Source organism: Salvelinus namaycush, chromosome 2 (assembly GCF_016432855.1).
Source record: "Salvelinus namaycush isolate Seneca chromosome 2, SaNama_1.0, whole genome shotgun sequence".
Taxonomy (NCBI): Eukaryota; Metazoa; Chordata; class Actinopteri; order Salmoniformes; family Salmonidae; genus Salvelinus; species Salvelinus namaycush.
The window spans coordinates 52,236,154-52,254,696 of NC_052308.1; the positions used below are offsets into that span (position 1 = coordinate 52,236,154).

At 41.4% G+C, this 18,543-nt stretch overlaps 1 protein-coding gene across 4 annotated transcripts; it reads right to left on the bottom strand.

Annotated features, from left to right (window-relative positions):
• Positions 1–1,843: 1,843 nt before the first annotated feature.
• LOC120064431 (deoxynucleotidyltransferase terminal-interacting protein 1-like) lies at positions 1,844–17,644 on the bottom strand. 4 transcript variants are annotated; one of them, XR_005478599.1, is made up of 14 exons: positions 17,287–17,644; positions 15,082–15,152; positions 14,749–14,845; positions 14,242–14,340; positions 14,073–14,138; positions 13,598–13,651; positions 13,425–13,486; positions 12,925–12,970; positions 12,641–12,699; positions 12,418–12,478; positions 6,525–6,596; positions 4,491–4,611; positions 2,906–2,961; positions 2,613–2,668 (listed from the first exon to the last, which is right to left on the bottom strand). XR_005478599.1 is itself a non-coding variant. In XM_039015012.1 (13 exons), exons 1-13 carry the CDS (start codon positions 17,362–17,364, stop codon positions 2,554–2,556), a joined length of 936 nt encoding a protein of 311 aa, XP_038870940.1. In that variant the 5' UTR covers positions 17,365–17,644; the 3' UTR covers positions 1,844–2,553. The 4 variants fall into 4 exon arrangements, 1 of the variants encoding a protein (XP_038870940.1); XM_039015012.1 differs by lacking the exon at positions 4,491–4,611 and having other exon boundaries at positions 1,844–2,668; XR_005478597.1 differs by having other exon boundaries at positions 2,600–2,668; positions 2,906–4,611.
• Positions 17,645–18,543: the final 899 nt, after the last annotated feature.

Here is an 18,543-nt window from a genome sequence, read left to right on the forward strand (position 1 = left end):
GGAAATTATTCAGACCCCTTGACTTTTTCCACATTTTGTTAGGTAACAGCCTTCTTATTTTTTTATCAATCTACACACAATAACACATGACAAAGCAAAAACAAGTTTTAAAATTTGCAAATGTATTAAAAATAAAAAAAACGTAAATATCACATTTAAATACAGTTGAAGTTGGAAGTTTACATACACTTAGGTTAGAGTCCTTTAAACTAGTTTTTCAACCACTCCACAAATTTCTTGTTAATTAACAAACTATAGTTTTGGCAAGTCAGTTAGGACATCTACTTTGTGCATCACACAAGTAATTTTTCCAACAATTGTTAACAGATTATTTCACTTATAATTCACTTTATCACAACTCCAGTGGGTCAGAAGTTTACATATACTAAGTTAACTGTGCCTTTAAACAGCTTGGAAAATTCCAGAAAATGATGTCCTGGCTTTAGAAGCTTCTGATTGACTCAAATGATGTCAATTAGCCTATTGGAGGTGTACTTGTGGATGTATATCAAGGCCTACCTTCAAACTCAGTGCCTCTTTGCTTGACATAATTGGAAAATCAAATCAGCCAAGACCTCAGGAAAAAAATTGTAGACCTCCAAAGTCTGGTTCATCCTTGGGAGCAATTTCCAAACGCCTGAAGGTACCACGTTCATCTGTACAAACAATAGTACGCAAGTATAAACACCATGGGACCACGCAGCCATCATACCGCTCAGGAAGGAGACGCGTTCTGTCTCCTAGAGATGAACGTACTTTGGTGCAAAAAGTGCAAATCAATCCCAGCACACCAGCAAATGACCTTGTGAAGATGCTGGAGGAAACAGACACAAAGGTATCTATATCCACAGTAAAACGAGTCCTATATCGACATAACCTGAAAGGCCGCTCAGCAAGGAAGAAGCCACTACTCCAAAACCCGACATAAAAAAGCCTGACTACAGTTTGCAACTGCACATGGGGACAAGATCAAACTTTTTGGAGAAATGTCCTCTGGTCTGATGAAACAAAAATAGAACCGTTTGGCCATAATGATCATCATTATGTTTGGAGGTAAAAGGGGGAGGCTTGCAAGCCGAAGAACACCATCCCAACCGTGAAGCACAGGGGTGGCAGCATCATGAGGGGAAATTATGTGGAGCAATTGAAGCAATTGAAGCAACATCTCAAGACGTCAGGAAGTTAAAGCTTGGTCGCAATTTGGTCTTCCAAATGGACAATGACCCCAAGCATACTTCCAAAGTTGTGGCAAAATGGCTCAAGGACAATAAAGTCAAGGTATTGGAGTGGCCATCTCAAAGCCCTGACCTCAACCCTATAGAACATTTGTGGGCAGAACTGAAAAAGAGTGTGCGAGCAAGGAGGCCTACAAACCTGACTCAGTTACACCAGCTCTGTCAGGAGGAATGCGCCAAAATTCACCCAACTTATTGTGGGAAGCTTGTGGAAGGCTACCTGAAACGTTTGACCCAAGTTAAACAATTTAAAGGCAATGCTAACAAATACTAATTGAGTGCATGTAAACTTCTGACCCACTGGGAATGTGATGAAAGAAATAAAAGCTGAAATAAATAATTCTCTACTATTATTCTGACATTTCACATTCTTAAAATAAAGTGGTGATCCTAACTGACCTAAAACAGGGAATTTTTACTAGTATTCAATGTCAGGAATTGTGAAAAACTGAGTTTAAATGCATTTGGCTAAGGTGTATGTAAACTTCCGACTTCAACTGTATATTAAGTGATGGTTGATTCACGTTTTTGATAGAAAAAAAGTACATGGTTTAAGTTCAAGGTCTATGCCATGAAGTACAATGTCATGACCAAAACACTAAACAAAATATAGCTATAGTCATTAAAACGTGTATTTTGCATAGAAATGACTAACAAAGTGATCATCAAGCACCCATATCCTTTTAAATCATAGTCAGCTAATCCGAAAAGACAAAATTAAATACATTCTGCTCTTGAAAGTTTGTAGTAAAAAATAAAATGACAGCAAATGACAAACAAAAGCAACTGACATTGTAGAAACATTTTAAAATATAAAATTGAGAATACAGTCTAGTCAATGGGAAAACAAAATCACTGTACAAGAACAATGGAAACTCCTTGTATATTCATTATGTGGGGGGGGAAATACACCCTCACCCCCAAGAACCGTTCTATTACCAAGGGGCCATAGCCTGCCATAGAGCCCCTTTTAACGTTACAGTACAGTAAGGATACAAATAGAAAAAAGGGGCACATTTCTTCATCAAAGAACACTGTTCAGTAGTTGTATACAATGACACTGCATCCAAAGCCACACAGGCAGAAAATACATTGGCACACTTGTCCAGTCTCTCGTGATTTGATGACAGGAATTCTTTTTGTTCTGTGGTTTTCTAGGTTTGCATCCCAAATGGCACCCTATTCCTTATGTCATGCACTACTTTTGACCATGGCCTACAGGATATTGCTCGGGTCAAAAGTAGTGCTCTATGGGGAATAGGGTGCCATAGGGACGCAAACTAGGATTTTATTCCTTCCCCGCACACAAAGTCCAATTTTATTCCTTCCCCGAACTCTGGACCTCCATGGCCTTCTGCATCTTCTCAATCATCCACCCAGGAACCGTAAAAGGCTTTAATTCAATTGGGTTCATTTTTAGGTCGGGGCAATCTCTGGAAAAAAGATCACATAAACAATACACAACAGAATCATAATCTCATCATGACACCAGTGTAACACCCATTGGGCTTGATTTAGCCTGTTTGAGCTGTAGGCTATGGCCAACTCATCTGGGGCGACCAGGTGAGGTGTGCCTGGTTTAAGAAGTGAATAGCCATCGAAGATGCTCAGTTCAATGACAGATTGACACTTACTGGATAAGATGGGGACCAACAAAAGGTTTTCCTTACTTGTAATCGTCACTCAGAGAAAGGTCCTGGACATCCTCTTCAATAAGGAGATAGGCCTATAAAATCATAAAATGTTCAGATTAGCTTACATTTGCTAATACATTTAGCAAATCAAACTTGTTTTTAAACTTACAATATGTAGAAATCGCTCCGCCATTACCTGGTTGCTATATTCGATCATGTTCACCTAATTTCAGTTTATGTGACTAAATAAGCAACACTGTAGAGAATCATACAAATCTAAACAAATATCTTTTCAATAAGCAAAAATAATATATTTGAAGAAGCTAGTGTTTACAAAGCAGAAAAGTGAAGCTTAAAGTAACTGTCCTGTGAAAATCTCACATTAAAATGTTCATATTCTGTTAACGCATACCCAAATAATGTTGTTGATTCACGCTATACTCATGCTGCCAATGCATGAATTAAAAAATAATAAATTTAAAAAAAACTTCAATAACCCCACTTCAAACTTGTATCTCAGACCGTTAAAAAAAAATGCTTGCCATTTCCTCATAGAGAATGTCATACTTCTGAGGATGAGCTGGCCAATCAGCGGTCTAGAGGAGGATGATTGGGCCAACCAGCAGTCTACTCATATTTTTAATGACCAGTATACGCCCACAGCATTCTGTTGTGTATACGCCCACATCATTCCAGCACAGAAAAGCATCTTAACACACTAAATTACTATAAATCAGCAGTGTTGCAGTTCTTGACACACTTAAACCGGTGCACCTGGCACCTACTACCATATCCTGTTCAAAGTCAGTTCAATCTTTCTCTTGCCCAGGGGTTCCCAAACTTTTATGGCCCTATGACCCCATTTTGATGTCTGAAACTTAGTGCGACCCCAACCATGTGAAAAAAATTATGTAATTAACAGCTGTTAACTGTTTACTTTATTTGGGGATATGGCAGTCAATTGAAAAACATTCTAACTGTATTTCTGATTGTCTTAACTCCCCATCACATACATTTAATGTGGGCTATGACAGTCAATTGCAAATTAATCTGACAATGTATCTCACCACCACTAATGAGATAAGTGGGCTTGATGCATGTCGCGTCGGAGCTACTCAATGTCAGTGGGTGTGGTTGACAGTACACAGCTCATCTCTGCTGTCACATCCAACCTGGGTCGATATCTGGTTAATGCAGATGAGAGCACTGAATCCAGCTTCATACAGATATGAGCTGGCGAAAGGTACCATGAGTTTTATGGTGCTTTCAAAACAACTGGGAACTTGCGAAAATACGGGGTCAAATTATGACGTCAGTGACGTTCAGGTGGGAAAGTCAGAGCTCTAGAAAGATGCCTTAATTCCGAGTTGAATGGCCGTTCAATACTATTTTCCCCCAGTCTAAGCTTGTCCCCCACCCCAAGAGTTCCCAGTTGTCTTCAACGCACTGAAGTCGGAGATTTCGAGTTCCCAGTTGTTTTGAATGCGGCATTAATGTTCAGAGAGACAGCAGGGTATTCCCTTTGAGTCAGGAACAAAAGCTCCTCTGTAGTGACCTGTGAATGCGTTGTCTGAAGCATTCGATCACATGACAGCTCGATCAGCTGTTCGATTTCACTTACCGACATGTCAACGGTGCCAGAATCACAGTCCAATGGATTGGGAAGTAGGTCCCAAATTGCTCTTCCAAGCATTGGAGGTGAGCAGTCATCACTCGAGTGGGACACTTACTGATGCTGTTTTCTGTTAGAAACATCCACAGCCGAGGGAAGGTGGCATAGTTCGCTTTTGAAAGACTCTCTCCAATAAGAATTATTTCCTTTGAATCCACTGATTTGGTCACATATGTAGATTGCTTGCATTCAGTTTCCCAAATACCTGTATGTCTTACATAGTCAAGGAAACATTCTTTTCATTATACAGAAAGTCAACCAAGTCTGCTTTGTTGTTTTAACACCTGTAATTAACTTTTGTTTGGGCTTTTCTTATAACACATTTCTGTGTTCTATTCATGTGCTGTTCTATAAACCAATTTCTGTGTTCATGCAAGTGGCTGACTGTACAAATCCTCACTATCAGTAGCTGAGGCCTTGTTTTGAGAAAGAACAAAATACATCTCAGTTTCAATGTCTCAGCTTAGAGAGAAGAACCATCGTGAGGTATTGGTCTGTCACATGAATGAAACAAAATGGTAATGATTCATGAATTATGCTAAATCATACAAATGTAACTTTTCTGTATATAAGACAACTGCTGGGACTGCCCAGGCAGAGCTCCTGATAGACATATGTACTATGGTGCATTGAGTTGGTTAGAACCTCTCCAGCACGCTGACAAACAAAGGATGATTCATTTAAGTTTGACTTTGAGTGTCCCTGTGTAAGAATTTCCACGACACATCCATTGTGAATGATAACAGTTCCTCTCTCAATGTGAAACCTCTTTCCAACACTCCCCCTCGATAACCACCAAGCCTCGGTGTGAAACAGAACATTGTCATGCTCTGATCCCATATCTCCATGTAGTGTTGTGAACAGGCGTTCACGCAGTGTATGTGGTTTGATGTAGTTTACAATCGAAGTTACCTGCTGCAGTATATCGCAGAGTTCTGTGCTCAGCTCTTTTGCCATCAGTTGCTCTCGGTGTATTATACAACGCGTCCATATGGCAGAGGGAGACACATTCATAACTAGAGTGCAGAGGACTGCCTGCCAATCTGCCATAGGAGCCCCATTTGTGCAAAAGCCCACCATTCAATCCCATAGAATCAGTTTTTTGTCAATATAGCCACGCAGCACACTGAACATCCCCTGTGCCATTTCATGCTCGGGAATCGCGAAAAAGAACAATATGACTTTGTGAAAAGAATTCCCCAACATGTATAGCGAACAAAAGTCAATGCATGCGCATCTCAGCCCTCACAGCTAACGTGCATTTGGAGAGCTTAAGCTGGGGAGTTTGAGTCGTTAATTCAGTTTCCTCTTGATTGCTAGCAATAGCATAAATTCTTTGATTAACAGTGTTATCTGACAAAGGAATTAATGTGAGTTTCTGTGCCTCTGCCTCCCTACACATTGTTTTCACCATATCAATTGCGGCCGGTAATATCAAAGTCTCTGCAATAGTGTGTGGTTTCATAACGTAGGGGGCCTAGACATTCACCGTAGGAATGATTCAAGTGCAATGGTCAACTGCGGCCTTTTCCTATGATCTATGGGCACTCTGGTTGAAATTGATCTTTTAGAGTTGAATAATTTTCAAAAGGGTCGCGACCTCTAGTTTGGGAACCGCTGGTCTTGCCCATTCACCCTCAATGACACATATACACAATCCATGTCTCAAAGCTTAAAAATGATTCTTTAACCTGTCTCCTCCCCTTCATCTACACCGATTGTAGTAGATTTAACTGGTGACATCAACAAGGGATAATAGCTTTCACCTGGATTGACCTGGTCAGTGTGTCATAGAAAGAGCAGGTTCCTAATGGTTTGTACATTCAGTGTATAACTCACATTTGGATGTGAATTTGGTAGGGTAGTCCACAAAGACCTGTTTGTCCTTCAGCCAACTTTGCATGACATTGAACATGACAGAGGAGTTTGGCTAAAGCACAAAGAGATCTGCAACGAGGTTAGAGTTTGGTACAGAGCTCTTACCATCTTTCCACCTGTGGCTCTCATATGCTGTCTCTCTGCCAACCAGTGTTTGTCCTGAGCATCAGCCGCATACTGAAAAAACACACAGACACACAGTATTATTACTTTATGTAAGCTTTGTGATGGTTTATGGTAGGGGATAATGGTTGTCTCACTCACAGGTTGGTTAGCATAAAAGAGCAGTGATGCAACCGTCCTCGCACATGGCCATCCCTGTTCCATATGTTTGACTTTTAGATTTTATTGTATGTGCTACTGCAATTCAGTTTTTTAACTCCCAATGTACACATGAATCAAGAGGTCACCCACTTGGTCAATTCATGTCAGCGTCACAAAACCTTGAGGCCAGGGTCATTTTTATAGGAGGTTCTAATAGGTGGACATTTTTGTTAGTAATAAAGATAGGCATAAAGGACTAGAGCGAGGTTGAAACCATAGTAATAGAATGTTGAGGCATGATTAGAATGTTGATTACTTTCTATGATGACATAGATCATAGAAATTCTGCTCGACGTTCCAATTTATCCCAAAGTTGTTTGATGGGGTTGAGGTCTGGGCTCTGTGCAGGCCAGTCAAGTTCTTCCACACTGATTTCCCCCCCAAAAATTCTGTATGGACCTCGCTTTGTGCACGGGGGCATTATCATGCTGAAACAGTAAAGGACCTTCAAACGATTGCCACAAAGTTGGAAGCACAGAACCGTCTAGAATGTAATTGTATGCTGTTAAGATTTCCCTTCACTGGAACTAAGGGGCCAACCTCGAACCATGGAAAATCGCCCAAGACCATAATTCCTCCTCCACCAAACTTTACAGTTGGCACTACGCATTCGGTCAGGTAGAGCTCTCCTGGCATCCGTCAAACCCAGATTCATCCGTCGGACTGCCAGACGGTGAAGCGTGATTCATCATTACAGAGAACGTGTTTTCACTGCTCCAGAGTCCAATAGCGGCAAGCTTTACACCACTCCAGCCGACACTTGGCATTGCGCATGGTGATCTTAGGCTTGTGCGGCTGCTCGGCCATGGAAACCCATCTCATGAAGCTATGACGAACAGTTATTGTGCTGACTTTGCTTCCAGAGGCTGTTTGGAACTCGGTAGTGAGTGTTGCAACCAAGGACAAACGATTTTTACACGCTTCAGCACTCCCGTTCTGTGAGGCCTACCACTTCGCGGCTGAGCCGTTATTGCGCCAAGATGTTTCAACTTCACAAAAACAGCAATTACAGTAGACCGGGCCAGCTCCAGCAGGAAGAAATTTGACCAGCTGGCTTGTTGGAAAGGTGGCATCCTATGACGGTGCTCAGTAAGGCCAGTCTACTGCCAATGTTTGTCTATGGAGATTGCATGGCTATATAAGCAAACAGCAAAATGTATAAGCAAACAGCTGGAGGCAGGGCTTTCGCCTACAGAGCTCATTTTTGATGGAACAGTCTGCCGATCCATGTGAGACTCAGACTCGGTCTCAATCTTTACTAAAGACTCATCTCTTCAGTAGGTCCTATGATTGAGTGTAGTCTGGCCCAAGGGTGCGAATGTGAACAGCAAGGCACTGTAGTGACGAACCGCCCTTGCTGTCTCTGCCTGGCCGGCTCCCCTCTCTCCACTCTCATTCTCTGACCCTATTACGGGGGCTGAGTCACTGGCTTGCCAGTGCTCTCCCATGCCGTCCCTAGGAGGGGTGCATCACGTCGTGCCAGACTATTCGCTATACTCGACTTGACATGATTTTCCTGTCTGGTTTTGCATCCTCTCGGGCTTGTGTGGTGGGGGAGATCCTCGTGGGCTATACTCCGCCTTGTCTCAGGGTAGTAAGTTGGTGGTTTGTTGATATCCCTCTGGTGGTGTGGGGGCTGTGTTTTGGCAAAGTGGATGGGGTTATATCCTGCCTGGTTGGCCCTGTCTGGGGGTATCGTTGAACAGGGCCACAGTGTCCCCTGACCTTCCCTGTCTCAAGTAGGGTTGCACATTTTGGGGAATATTCAGAGGTTGAACATTTCCATGGGAATATTTGAAAATTAATACCATATAAAAAGTAGATGTTTTTTGCATTGGATATATTTACCATATCATATGGAGACAAACAAACATTTTACCTTATAAGTAGACAATTGCAAATTATTAAATCCTTCCAATACAATTTAGTTACAAATTGAACTTTAATTAAATTAGTTGACTTTTCACATTGGATGATTTCACTGAACAACAAAACAGGAATATTGAATGATTACCAATGATCCATCACATCTCCACAAAAACGTTTTCAACATACATCTGTAAAATGATAGTCTAGAAACTAAAGCTTTGGTTGTCATCCTCTCAGGCTTCCATGTCTTCTCCCTGGACCTCCTCAATGTCCACCTCTTGAACATCAGACTGAGGCCTCATCTTCACTTTCCAACCTTGTTGAGGATGGCTCGTTGTCAGCCTCAAAAAGCCTCAAATTTGCCTGGATGGCCACCAATTTTTCAAACCTTGTATTGGTCAGCCTGTTGCGTGCTTTGATGTGTGTGTTCCCAAACAAGGACCAGATGCGCTCCGAGGCGGCTGATGTTGGTGGGATTTGGAGGAGGATGGAGGCAACAGGGGAAAGAGGCCCAGATCCACAAAGTCCCTTCCACCAGGTGGCTGATGAGATATGTAGGCACGACTGCCATATTGCATCTCCATCCCAAAGCCCTTGCTTGCCTTGCTTGGAAGTGTACTTTGCCACTGCCAAGAACCTTACCCTCATCCAGGCCAAGGTGGCGAGACACACAGTAGTGATGACACCATAGGCCTTGTTGATCTCTGCACCAGACAGGATGCTACTGCCAGCATACTTGGGGTCCAACATGTACGCTGCTGCGTGTATGGGCTTCAGCCAGAAGTCTTAACACGTTTTGATGTATTTCAGAACTGCAGTTTCCTCTGCTTGGAGCAACAGTGAAAAAGGGACGTTTCAATCCTGACATGACCCTCCAGCATGACAATGCCACCAGCCATACTGCTTGTTCTGTGCGTGATTTCCTGCAAGACAGGAATGTCAGTGTTCTGCCTTGGCTAGCAAAGAGCCCGGATCTCAATCGCATTGAGCACGTCTGGGACCTGTTGGTTCAGAGGTTGAGGGTTAGGGCCATTCCCCCCAGAAATGTCTGGGAACTTGCTGGTGCCTTGGTGGAAGAGTGGGGTCACATCTCACAGCAAGAACTGGCATATCTGGCACAGTCCATGAGGAGGAGATGCACTGCAGTACTTAACGCAGCTGGTGGCCACACCAGATACTGACTGTTACTTTTGATCTCCCCCTTTGTTCAGGGACACATTATTCCATTTCTGTTAGTCACGTCTGTGGAACTTGTTCAGTTTATGTTTGTTGTTGAATCTTATGTTCATACAGATATTTACACATGTTAAGTTTGCTGAAAATAAACACAGTTGACAGTGAGAGGACATTTCTTTTTTTGCTGAGTTTAGTCTATGTGCCGGGGGCTATGGTCAGTCTGTCCTACCTGGTGTAATTCTCCTGTCTTATCTGGTGTCCTATGTGATCTTAAGTATGCTCCCTCAAATTCTCCCACATCTCCCTTACTTTCTCCCCTCTCGAAAGAACTGAGCCCCAGGACCATGCCTCAGGACTATCTGGCCCGATGACTCCTGGCTGTCCCCGTCCTACCTGCTCGTGCTGCTGATCCAGTTTCTGCTGTTCTGCCTGTGGCTATGGAACCCTGACCTGTTCACTGGACATGCTACCTTATCCCAGACCTGCTGTTTCGACCCAGCCTCTCCCTCTACTCCCGCACCTGCAGTCTTGACCTCTGAATGCTCAGCTATGAAAAGACAACTGACATTTACTCCTGAGGTGCTGAACTGTTTTATTTAATTTTACCTTTATTTAACTAGGCAAGTTAAGAAAAAAAATATATTTTCAATGACGGCCTAGGAACAGTGGGTTAACTGCCTTGTTCAGGGGCAGAACGACAGATTTTTACCTTGTCAGCTCGGGGATTCGATCGTACAACCTTTCGGTTACTAGTCCAACGCTCTAACCACTAGGCTACCTGCCGCCCCCTCTATAGCCATTGTGATTATTATTGGACCCTGCTGGTCATCTAAGAACATCTTGGCCATGTACTGTTATAATCTCCACCCGGCACAGCCAGAAGAGGACTGGCCACCCCTCATAGCCTGGTTCCTCTAGGTTTCTTCCTAGGTTCCTGCCTTAGTTAGTCCTAGTTTTTCCTAGCCACCATGCTTCTACATCTGCATTGCTTGCTCTTTGAGGTTTTAGGCTGGGTTTCTGTATAAGCACTTTGTGACATCTGCTGATGTAAAAAGGGCTTTATAAATACATTTCATTGATCAAATAAAAATAGTGACATGAGGAATAAATATAGTGAATAAAAATAACATGGCTATACACAGGGAATACCAGTACCGAGTCGATGTGCAGGTGTACGAGGTAATTGAGGTAGCTATGTAGTGTACATATAGGTAGGAGTAGGGTGACTACGCAACAGGATAGATAATAGAATGAGCTGATATGCAGTAGCATATGTGGCAAGTGTTAAAGTGTGTGTGGCTTCAGTATACATGAGTGGGTGTATGTAGTGTCTGTTGGGGTGTCATTGTAAATATGTGTGAGTGTTTGGGTAGAGACCAGTGTGTGTGCATAGAGTCAGTGCAAAAAAAACAACAAAGAACGTTGTCACTTGAATATTGCGCCAAATACTTGTCTATTACTAAACTGTATTGAAATACCTGTAACTGAAGTAAACACAACCTGTTGCCATATCCAAGGACAGCAGATATTATTCGTAAAAATAAGCAAGGACTGTCTTCTTACTTTCCTGATAACTTAGTTTTCACTACAACAAAAAAACCTAAGCTAAATACTTTTTACTCAACCTCTATAACATTTTGTGACTGTCCAAATATAACAACAAATTATGCTTTGATGAATCCCAGATTATCCTGATTTACAAGTGAATGGGGCACATTCTGAAACGCATTAATGTGGACAACCCCGATGGGTGATGTTATTTTAGATTGAATCTTGAATTTGAAGAGTTCTATAAACCAGTTGTGATCAAAAACTATTCAAGACTCCGCCCCAGAAAGTCCATGACTCCTTAAGGGATGAGAAAGACTTGGCAAACACTCCCTTTGAGGGAGAGACTGTTGTAGATGTTGAGTCCACCTTAGTGGAACAAACTCATTCTATAAGCCAGGGCTTCTGTTCCACTGAATCCATTTGATGCATTGACCAATGAAAGTAGCAAGGAGGATAACGTAACTGTTGAGGTCAGTAAAGTTTCTGTTCAATGCACAGCCATCCTATGGAATCCCGGAGGAGACTACCATGCAACGGACCGCTGCTGTTGCATGGTAGTGTGCTTATGAAGTGCAATGTAGGTTGCTTATGAAGAAAAGAACACCTTTCCTCTGACCAATACCAAATCATGGTCCAACTACATAACACATCAAGCAAGAGAGATAGTAGACCTTGGCTTGCTGGAAGGCCTTTTTTCATTTGATTATGACCACTGTCCAGATATCCAAAGGGTGGTTTCTGAGTTATATGCCATAGGAGATCTGTAATGGGATCCCTTAGCACATTCAAAAGAAGGAGAGAAAAAAAGGGGAGGATCCTGGCATGGAAATGCCAGCCAGTACACATAGATTTTGATTCTAGACAAGAGAACATATTTAGCATAACATTTTTAAATATGCCATGTTCTCTGAATGTATTATAATTAAACCGTCTGGAAAATAAATATTTCAGTTGATGCTTCTTTCATTGCTCTTATTTTGTCCCAAAATACATTTGGGATCATGCAGTAGGTTAGATTTGGAACCAGATCTGTACGTTTGATATACAACCAAATGTACATCACGAGAGAGAGATTTACCTTGAAGAGTTCAGCATGTTTGATGTAAATCCTTCCTCTGGTGCCACCCATTCCTAAAGCCCTACAGATAAGCAGGGATTTAGATATGCATTAGAAGCAATGCAGACAAATATAAAGTTGGACATTGGACCACACTTCATGTAACTCAATGTCATCATCTTTCTATTTTTTTTGTGTGAGTCAATTGAACGTTGTTAATACACTCCCCTTAATTTTCACTTACTTGTTTGCCCTGGACCCAAGAACAAATGTGCTTCCTTCATTCAGTCTGGAAGGTTCCCACTGTAGAATATAAAATGTATTGTATAGAGAAAATGAATCACTCAAATCCATGGGACATAATTCAAACAAATTACATACTTTCATCTTAATTTAATCCAAAAAGGACTGTGCTTTTGAAATATTACAACGCATGAGAGAAAATAGTTAGTTATAGTTTCACGGTAATCGATTGATGACTATTGCATTTAGCCATTATCACGTAATTAATAAATGCAATAAACTCAACTTTGGTCCCTCACGCTTTACAGACTCCAATGTCTTGGGCTTGGGCCTACAGAGGGGGGAATACACTGGGTGAACGTGCATATGAATCATGGCATTTTACGGCATAAATGTTTGAATATTCATTTTAAGCTAGATTTACATTGCTGAGATCCAGGGCGACAGGTAGCATAGAGGTTAGAGCATTGGGTCAGTAACCGAAAGGTTGCTAGATCGAATCCCCAAGCTGACAAGCTAAAAATCTGTCGTTCTGCCCTTGAACAAGGCAGGCAACCCACTGTTCCTAGGCCGTCATTGTAAATAAGAATTTGTCTTACCTGACTTGCCTAGTTAAATAAAGGTTAAATAAAAAAACTAAATTACCATCACTTATATGTGAATTTGAGTATGAGCATTCATGAATCAGTGCTTTTACTTGTATTTTGCATAGGTTTTGACAAAGAAAACAACTTCACTGGCAGCAAGGTGAAATCATGTCTTGTTGAACAGGAGCACATACTCACACATTGCTATATGTAACAGGTTTGTCGTAAGAACCGACAGGAGCGGTTGGGCGCCCTTTCCGCTGTAAAAAAAAATAATTTCCAAATTGTCAGTTACTCTGGGTTTTTGGTACCTTTATTATTTTTGATGAAGTCTAAAAGTTTATTTCTACAAGAAGGGCAGACTAGTTTACCTTTTTTGGAACAGGACTGGCCCTTTGGCTGGACTCATCCGGTAGTTTCACCCGCTGTAAGAAAATAGACATTGTTGCTGAGATGAAAGTGACAGCGTTCTCTCTACTTTCCTTCCAAGAACTCCATTTATGATTTAGGAGCAATAAGACTAATGCAATGAGTAAATCACTCACTCATACTTCTAGGCAGCATCCTCACTTTCAAATAACAACATCACTTTTTGGAAGCGTGAATCAGTGTATCATGTTCACATTAAAACAACTGAATTTATATGAGACTTGGGCTCCATCTAGATAAGTCCTTCTGCAATACCTCGCATCCTATCTCCTCGCCTCCTTTCAACCATATTGGAGGAGAAGTTAAGGCCCTCCCCTCAGTCCTTCTCCTCTAATGCACTTTGAGGTGAGGAATCAAGGAAAGATGGATGGAGAAAAAAGCCATCGTTCTCTTCACTCATTTAAAATCATCCTTTACCTTGAATGGAAGCTCAGGCCCTGGTCTTGCCACCGCTTTCTCCCCATCTGAAAAGATCTGTTTGGCCTGACAAGGGACAGGAAATGAACATTACCCATAGATGTCTCCGTCTGTTAAACACACAATCTACACAGAGATACTTCTTAAATACATTTAGCTGCTTTCTTACATTTTCCAGGCAGTTTCTGCAGGCTTCTCGGATCAGCTGGTCGGTCTGCACGTCGTCTCCAACGTTCTCCTTGACATTGCTGGCTGCTTTCTCAAAGAACTGCGGTAAAAGAAAGTCAAGCTACGAAGACTGCTCTCAACAGAAGAAAGGAGTCACATTTCAGAGACAAATAAATGCCAAAGTATGAGCATATCAATGGCAAAGTAGTGACTGTTAGTTTACATTTCAGATTTGTTTGGGGTGTAAAACCATTACGTGCTCTCGTTAAATCATATGAAAAGGTACTATGAAAAATGTCTAATAAAAAGCATGTTCAATTTATAAGCTGTGTTGAGTAAGGATTTCAAATTTGATCAAATCCCTCGAGAGAATTACGATAGTTGAGGTTATGAGTAAACAAATGCATGTCCTGGGAGTATGCACTGTGAGGAGATATTCACATTGCAATGGAATAATCGCCATTTAAAATGCATGGAATTCGGAAGAAAATATATCCAGCAGACTTACCTTCATGTATTTTCTGAAGACTCCCATAATGTCCTCATTGAAGCTGGGCTGTAGAACCGTTCGGAGGAGGTCCATGGATATAGCAGGATCCGTGTAACTAGATGAACAATGATAGTGAATAGATTAGCTATATTACACCTTTTGGAAAATCTGTCTGGAAAGTCATTCTCACAAAACAAATCACAGTTTTAGCTCTGTACTAAAAATGATATATCTTAAACTTGACTGCTGACATGTACAATATTTCGTATTGTATTACTATTAAAAGTGGACTAATTAACAAAACACAGATGTGTTTGAGTGAACTATCCCTTTAACAGTCAGTCAACTTACCTCACGGTCATCTGTGAGCGTCTGCCCCTGCGATGGACCTGTCTGTGTTTTATCATGATGTTCCATGGATTCTGGAAGAAGAGGCAAAAGATGCACAGAGTCAGCAATAAAACACCAAAATAGAGACATTTTAATTGAGTGAGGCGTCAAAGGGGACAACTGGCCCGCCCGGCTTCAGTTAGAATTCAGTGTTTTTTGAATTATGACCTATTTAAGCAATAAGGCACCTCGGGGGTTTGTGGTATAATATACCACACCACAAACCCCCGAGGTGCCTTATTGCTTAAATTAGAACAGCTCTTAGCTATGGTATATTCGCCATATACCAAAAACCCCTGTTGTGCCTTATTGCTATTATAAACTGGTTACAACGTAATTAGAAGAAAAAGAAACGCACACCTGTTTAGGCGAGGTGCTGGCCAGCGGAGTAGAAAACTTGAAAACAAAGGAGAGTCGCACACTCTAGGAGCTCAGATGCAAAAATGTAATGTCCAACGTTTCGACAGCCAAGCTGTCTTCATCAGGGTATAATCACAAACACTGCGAGATGACTCATTTATATAGTGTCAAAAGACACACAGATGTCTGTAATCATGGCCAAATGTGGCCTAATATCATTGGTTAATTCTCAAATATAAAAAATGGCATACAAACAACACCATAGAAAAAACAAATGAATAGCATACGGTCATAGATTCATTTTAGACTACACAAGCTTACAAACAATTACAATGGCAAAGTCACAATAATCACAATAATGGCTTAAGCCATTAGGCTTAGGCTTAAGCCATTCTTGTGATTATTGTGACTTTGCCATTGTAATTGTTTGTAAGCTTGTGTAGTCTAAAATGAATCTATGACCGTATGCTATTCATTTGTTTTTTCTATGGTGTTCTTTGTATGCCATTTTAATACTTGAGAATTAACCAATGATATTAAGCCACATTTGGCCATGATTACAGACATCTGTGTGTCTTTTGACACTATATAAACGAGTCATCTCGCAGTGTTTGTGATTATACCCTGATGAAGACATCTTGGCTGTCAAAAGGTTGGACATTACATTTTTGCATCTGAGCTCCTAGAGTGTGCGGCTCTCCTTTGTTTACAACGTAATTAGAGCAGTAAAAAATAAAATGTTTTGTCATACCCGTGGTATATGGTCTATTATAAACTGGGTGGTTCGAACCCTGAATGCTGATTGGCTGACAGCCGTGGTATATCAGACCGTATACCACGGGGTATGACAAAACATATATTTTTACTGCTCTAATTACATTGGTAACCAGTTTATAATAGCAATAAGGCACGCGTTACGTCGTGCCTAAGAACAGCCACACCCCCTTGTGCCTTATTGCTTAAATATACCACAGCTTTCAGACAATCAGCATTCAGGGCTTGAACGCCCAGTTTATAAATACATTTGAATGCCAACCACTACTGCAAAACTTCTGCTGTGCACACACTACACGACTTAATCTTAACTTTGACGTGTTCACATTTTCTGATTTCCTTCTCCCAAATCTTTCATTCCGTCCATTCTCAACCACAGGACGTGGGTGCTAATGTTACACGATTATTAATTGCCTCGTTGTTCCTGCCCTGAGTTTGTTGGTTGTCGTAAGGAAAAATATGCCGTCACTGAAACAGTGTAACGCATTATGTGCAGATGTATACTTTTGTAAAAAAAAAAATATTTAAAAAAGAGACGAAGACGCAGAATATGGACTTAATATGAAATCATATTTTTGGTTTATGTCATGGTAGGACGCAAATGTAGGCCAATATTGGTGGATTGAGTTTAGCATAGCCCGGTGCACCGGGTAAATACAGATTTCACTTAAGGACCAATGAAATGGTCAAAAAAATCAGCTCAACAGATTATGAAAATTCGTTTGGGACGGCAAAAACGTGTAGCGTACGCCCGGCCTATAGACTGTTGAAATGACAATCGCAAAACACATAATTGCCTCGCTTCCACGCAAAGATTGAGGAATGAGCTCAAACTATCAATCTGCGATAGCTAGCTATCATTGACAGATGAGATAGTCCTTAAATTAGCATCTGTCAGTTGTCCACTTTCACTGACAAATACAAAACTATTTAAAAGGACTATCAGTTGTGCACTTTATCGTAACATGACTGTGTAGCAATCACAGTTCGTAAGAAAGTATGTTATGGAATTTGTAGATGCTTAGCGCTCACCATAGTTTGTATGGGCGGCTGTTCAACAGCATCTTGTTGAAGCCAATCCCTCCGTCCCTCACTTCGATGAGCACCCATTTAGCAAGTATTAATTTGAAGACAACAGTCTGGGTTGTGATGATTGAATAGATCCTCGCGGTAGCTCGCGACCAGGAAAACTATGTTCCGTCTCGACGCTTTTGCAGAAGTGGGCAATTGTCAAATTGCGAATAGATCTTAAATATATTTGTACAAAATAAGACTTGATGGTTTTCTAAATGCGTGCTGTCAAATTACTTGAGTAACTTTACAGAATATTCCAGCAATCAAAAGCAACAGTCTCATTTTCTAACCACACAATTGTTCTTTGACAGACGATGTTTCTAAAAACCAAAACGAACATATGACTGCCATCTATTGTACGGGAGGTACCAAAATGTATTCAGCGCACGCGTAAAAGCGTGTCCGTGTGACGAAAGCTTATGAACCAATGCAGCCGCCATCTTTGTAGGGGCTTTCAGCAGCAATTTGACTATCACCAAACATTTTGGAATATACTGACTATTCCGCACTGCTATCAGCATACTGGGTTGTAACATTACGGTTGTATTTACTAGCATGACAGTATACGTTTTTATTTCCCCAAAGTAATATCACAGAATGAGCCAGATGTTTCCCCGGATATATAAATATGAAGCATCCCTTTGGCGTTTCCACTCACCACCAAATATGGTGATGAGAGGAAGCCCGATGGCCGGCAGTGGGAGAAGATCGCGCGAGATGGATTTTGGCCGACATTATGCACATTTTCTCATCGATGAATCGTTTGATCTCAATACAGTTTTCTGTTCCTGAAACTACAATGTTACAAACAGAGAGCATTAAGTTTTGTCCAGGTTAGGCCGTCATCGTCCCCTCCCACACAATGCAAAAACAGGTTTTTAGAAATTTTAGCAAATTATACATTTTTATTAATTTAACTAGGCAAGTCAGTTAAGAACACATTCTTATTTACAATGACAGCCCACCCCGGCCAAACCCGGACAACGCTGGGTCAATTGTGCGCCGCCCTATGGGACTCCCAATCACGGCCGGATGTGGTTCAGCCTGGAATCAAACCAGGGACTGTAGTGACGCCTCCTACTTTGAGATGCAGTGCCTTTGACCAAATCTAGTTTCTTATGGTCAGTCTTTAAGTGCCTTTTGGCCAACTTGTTGTTTCTTTTGCTGATGAGTGGCTTCCATCTGGCCACTCTACCATAAAGGCCTGATTGGTGG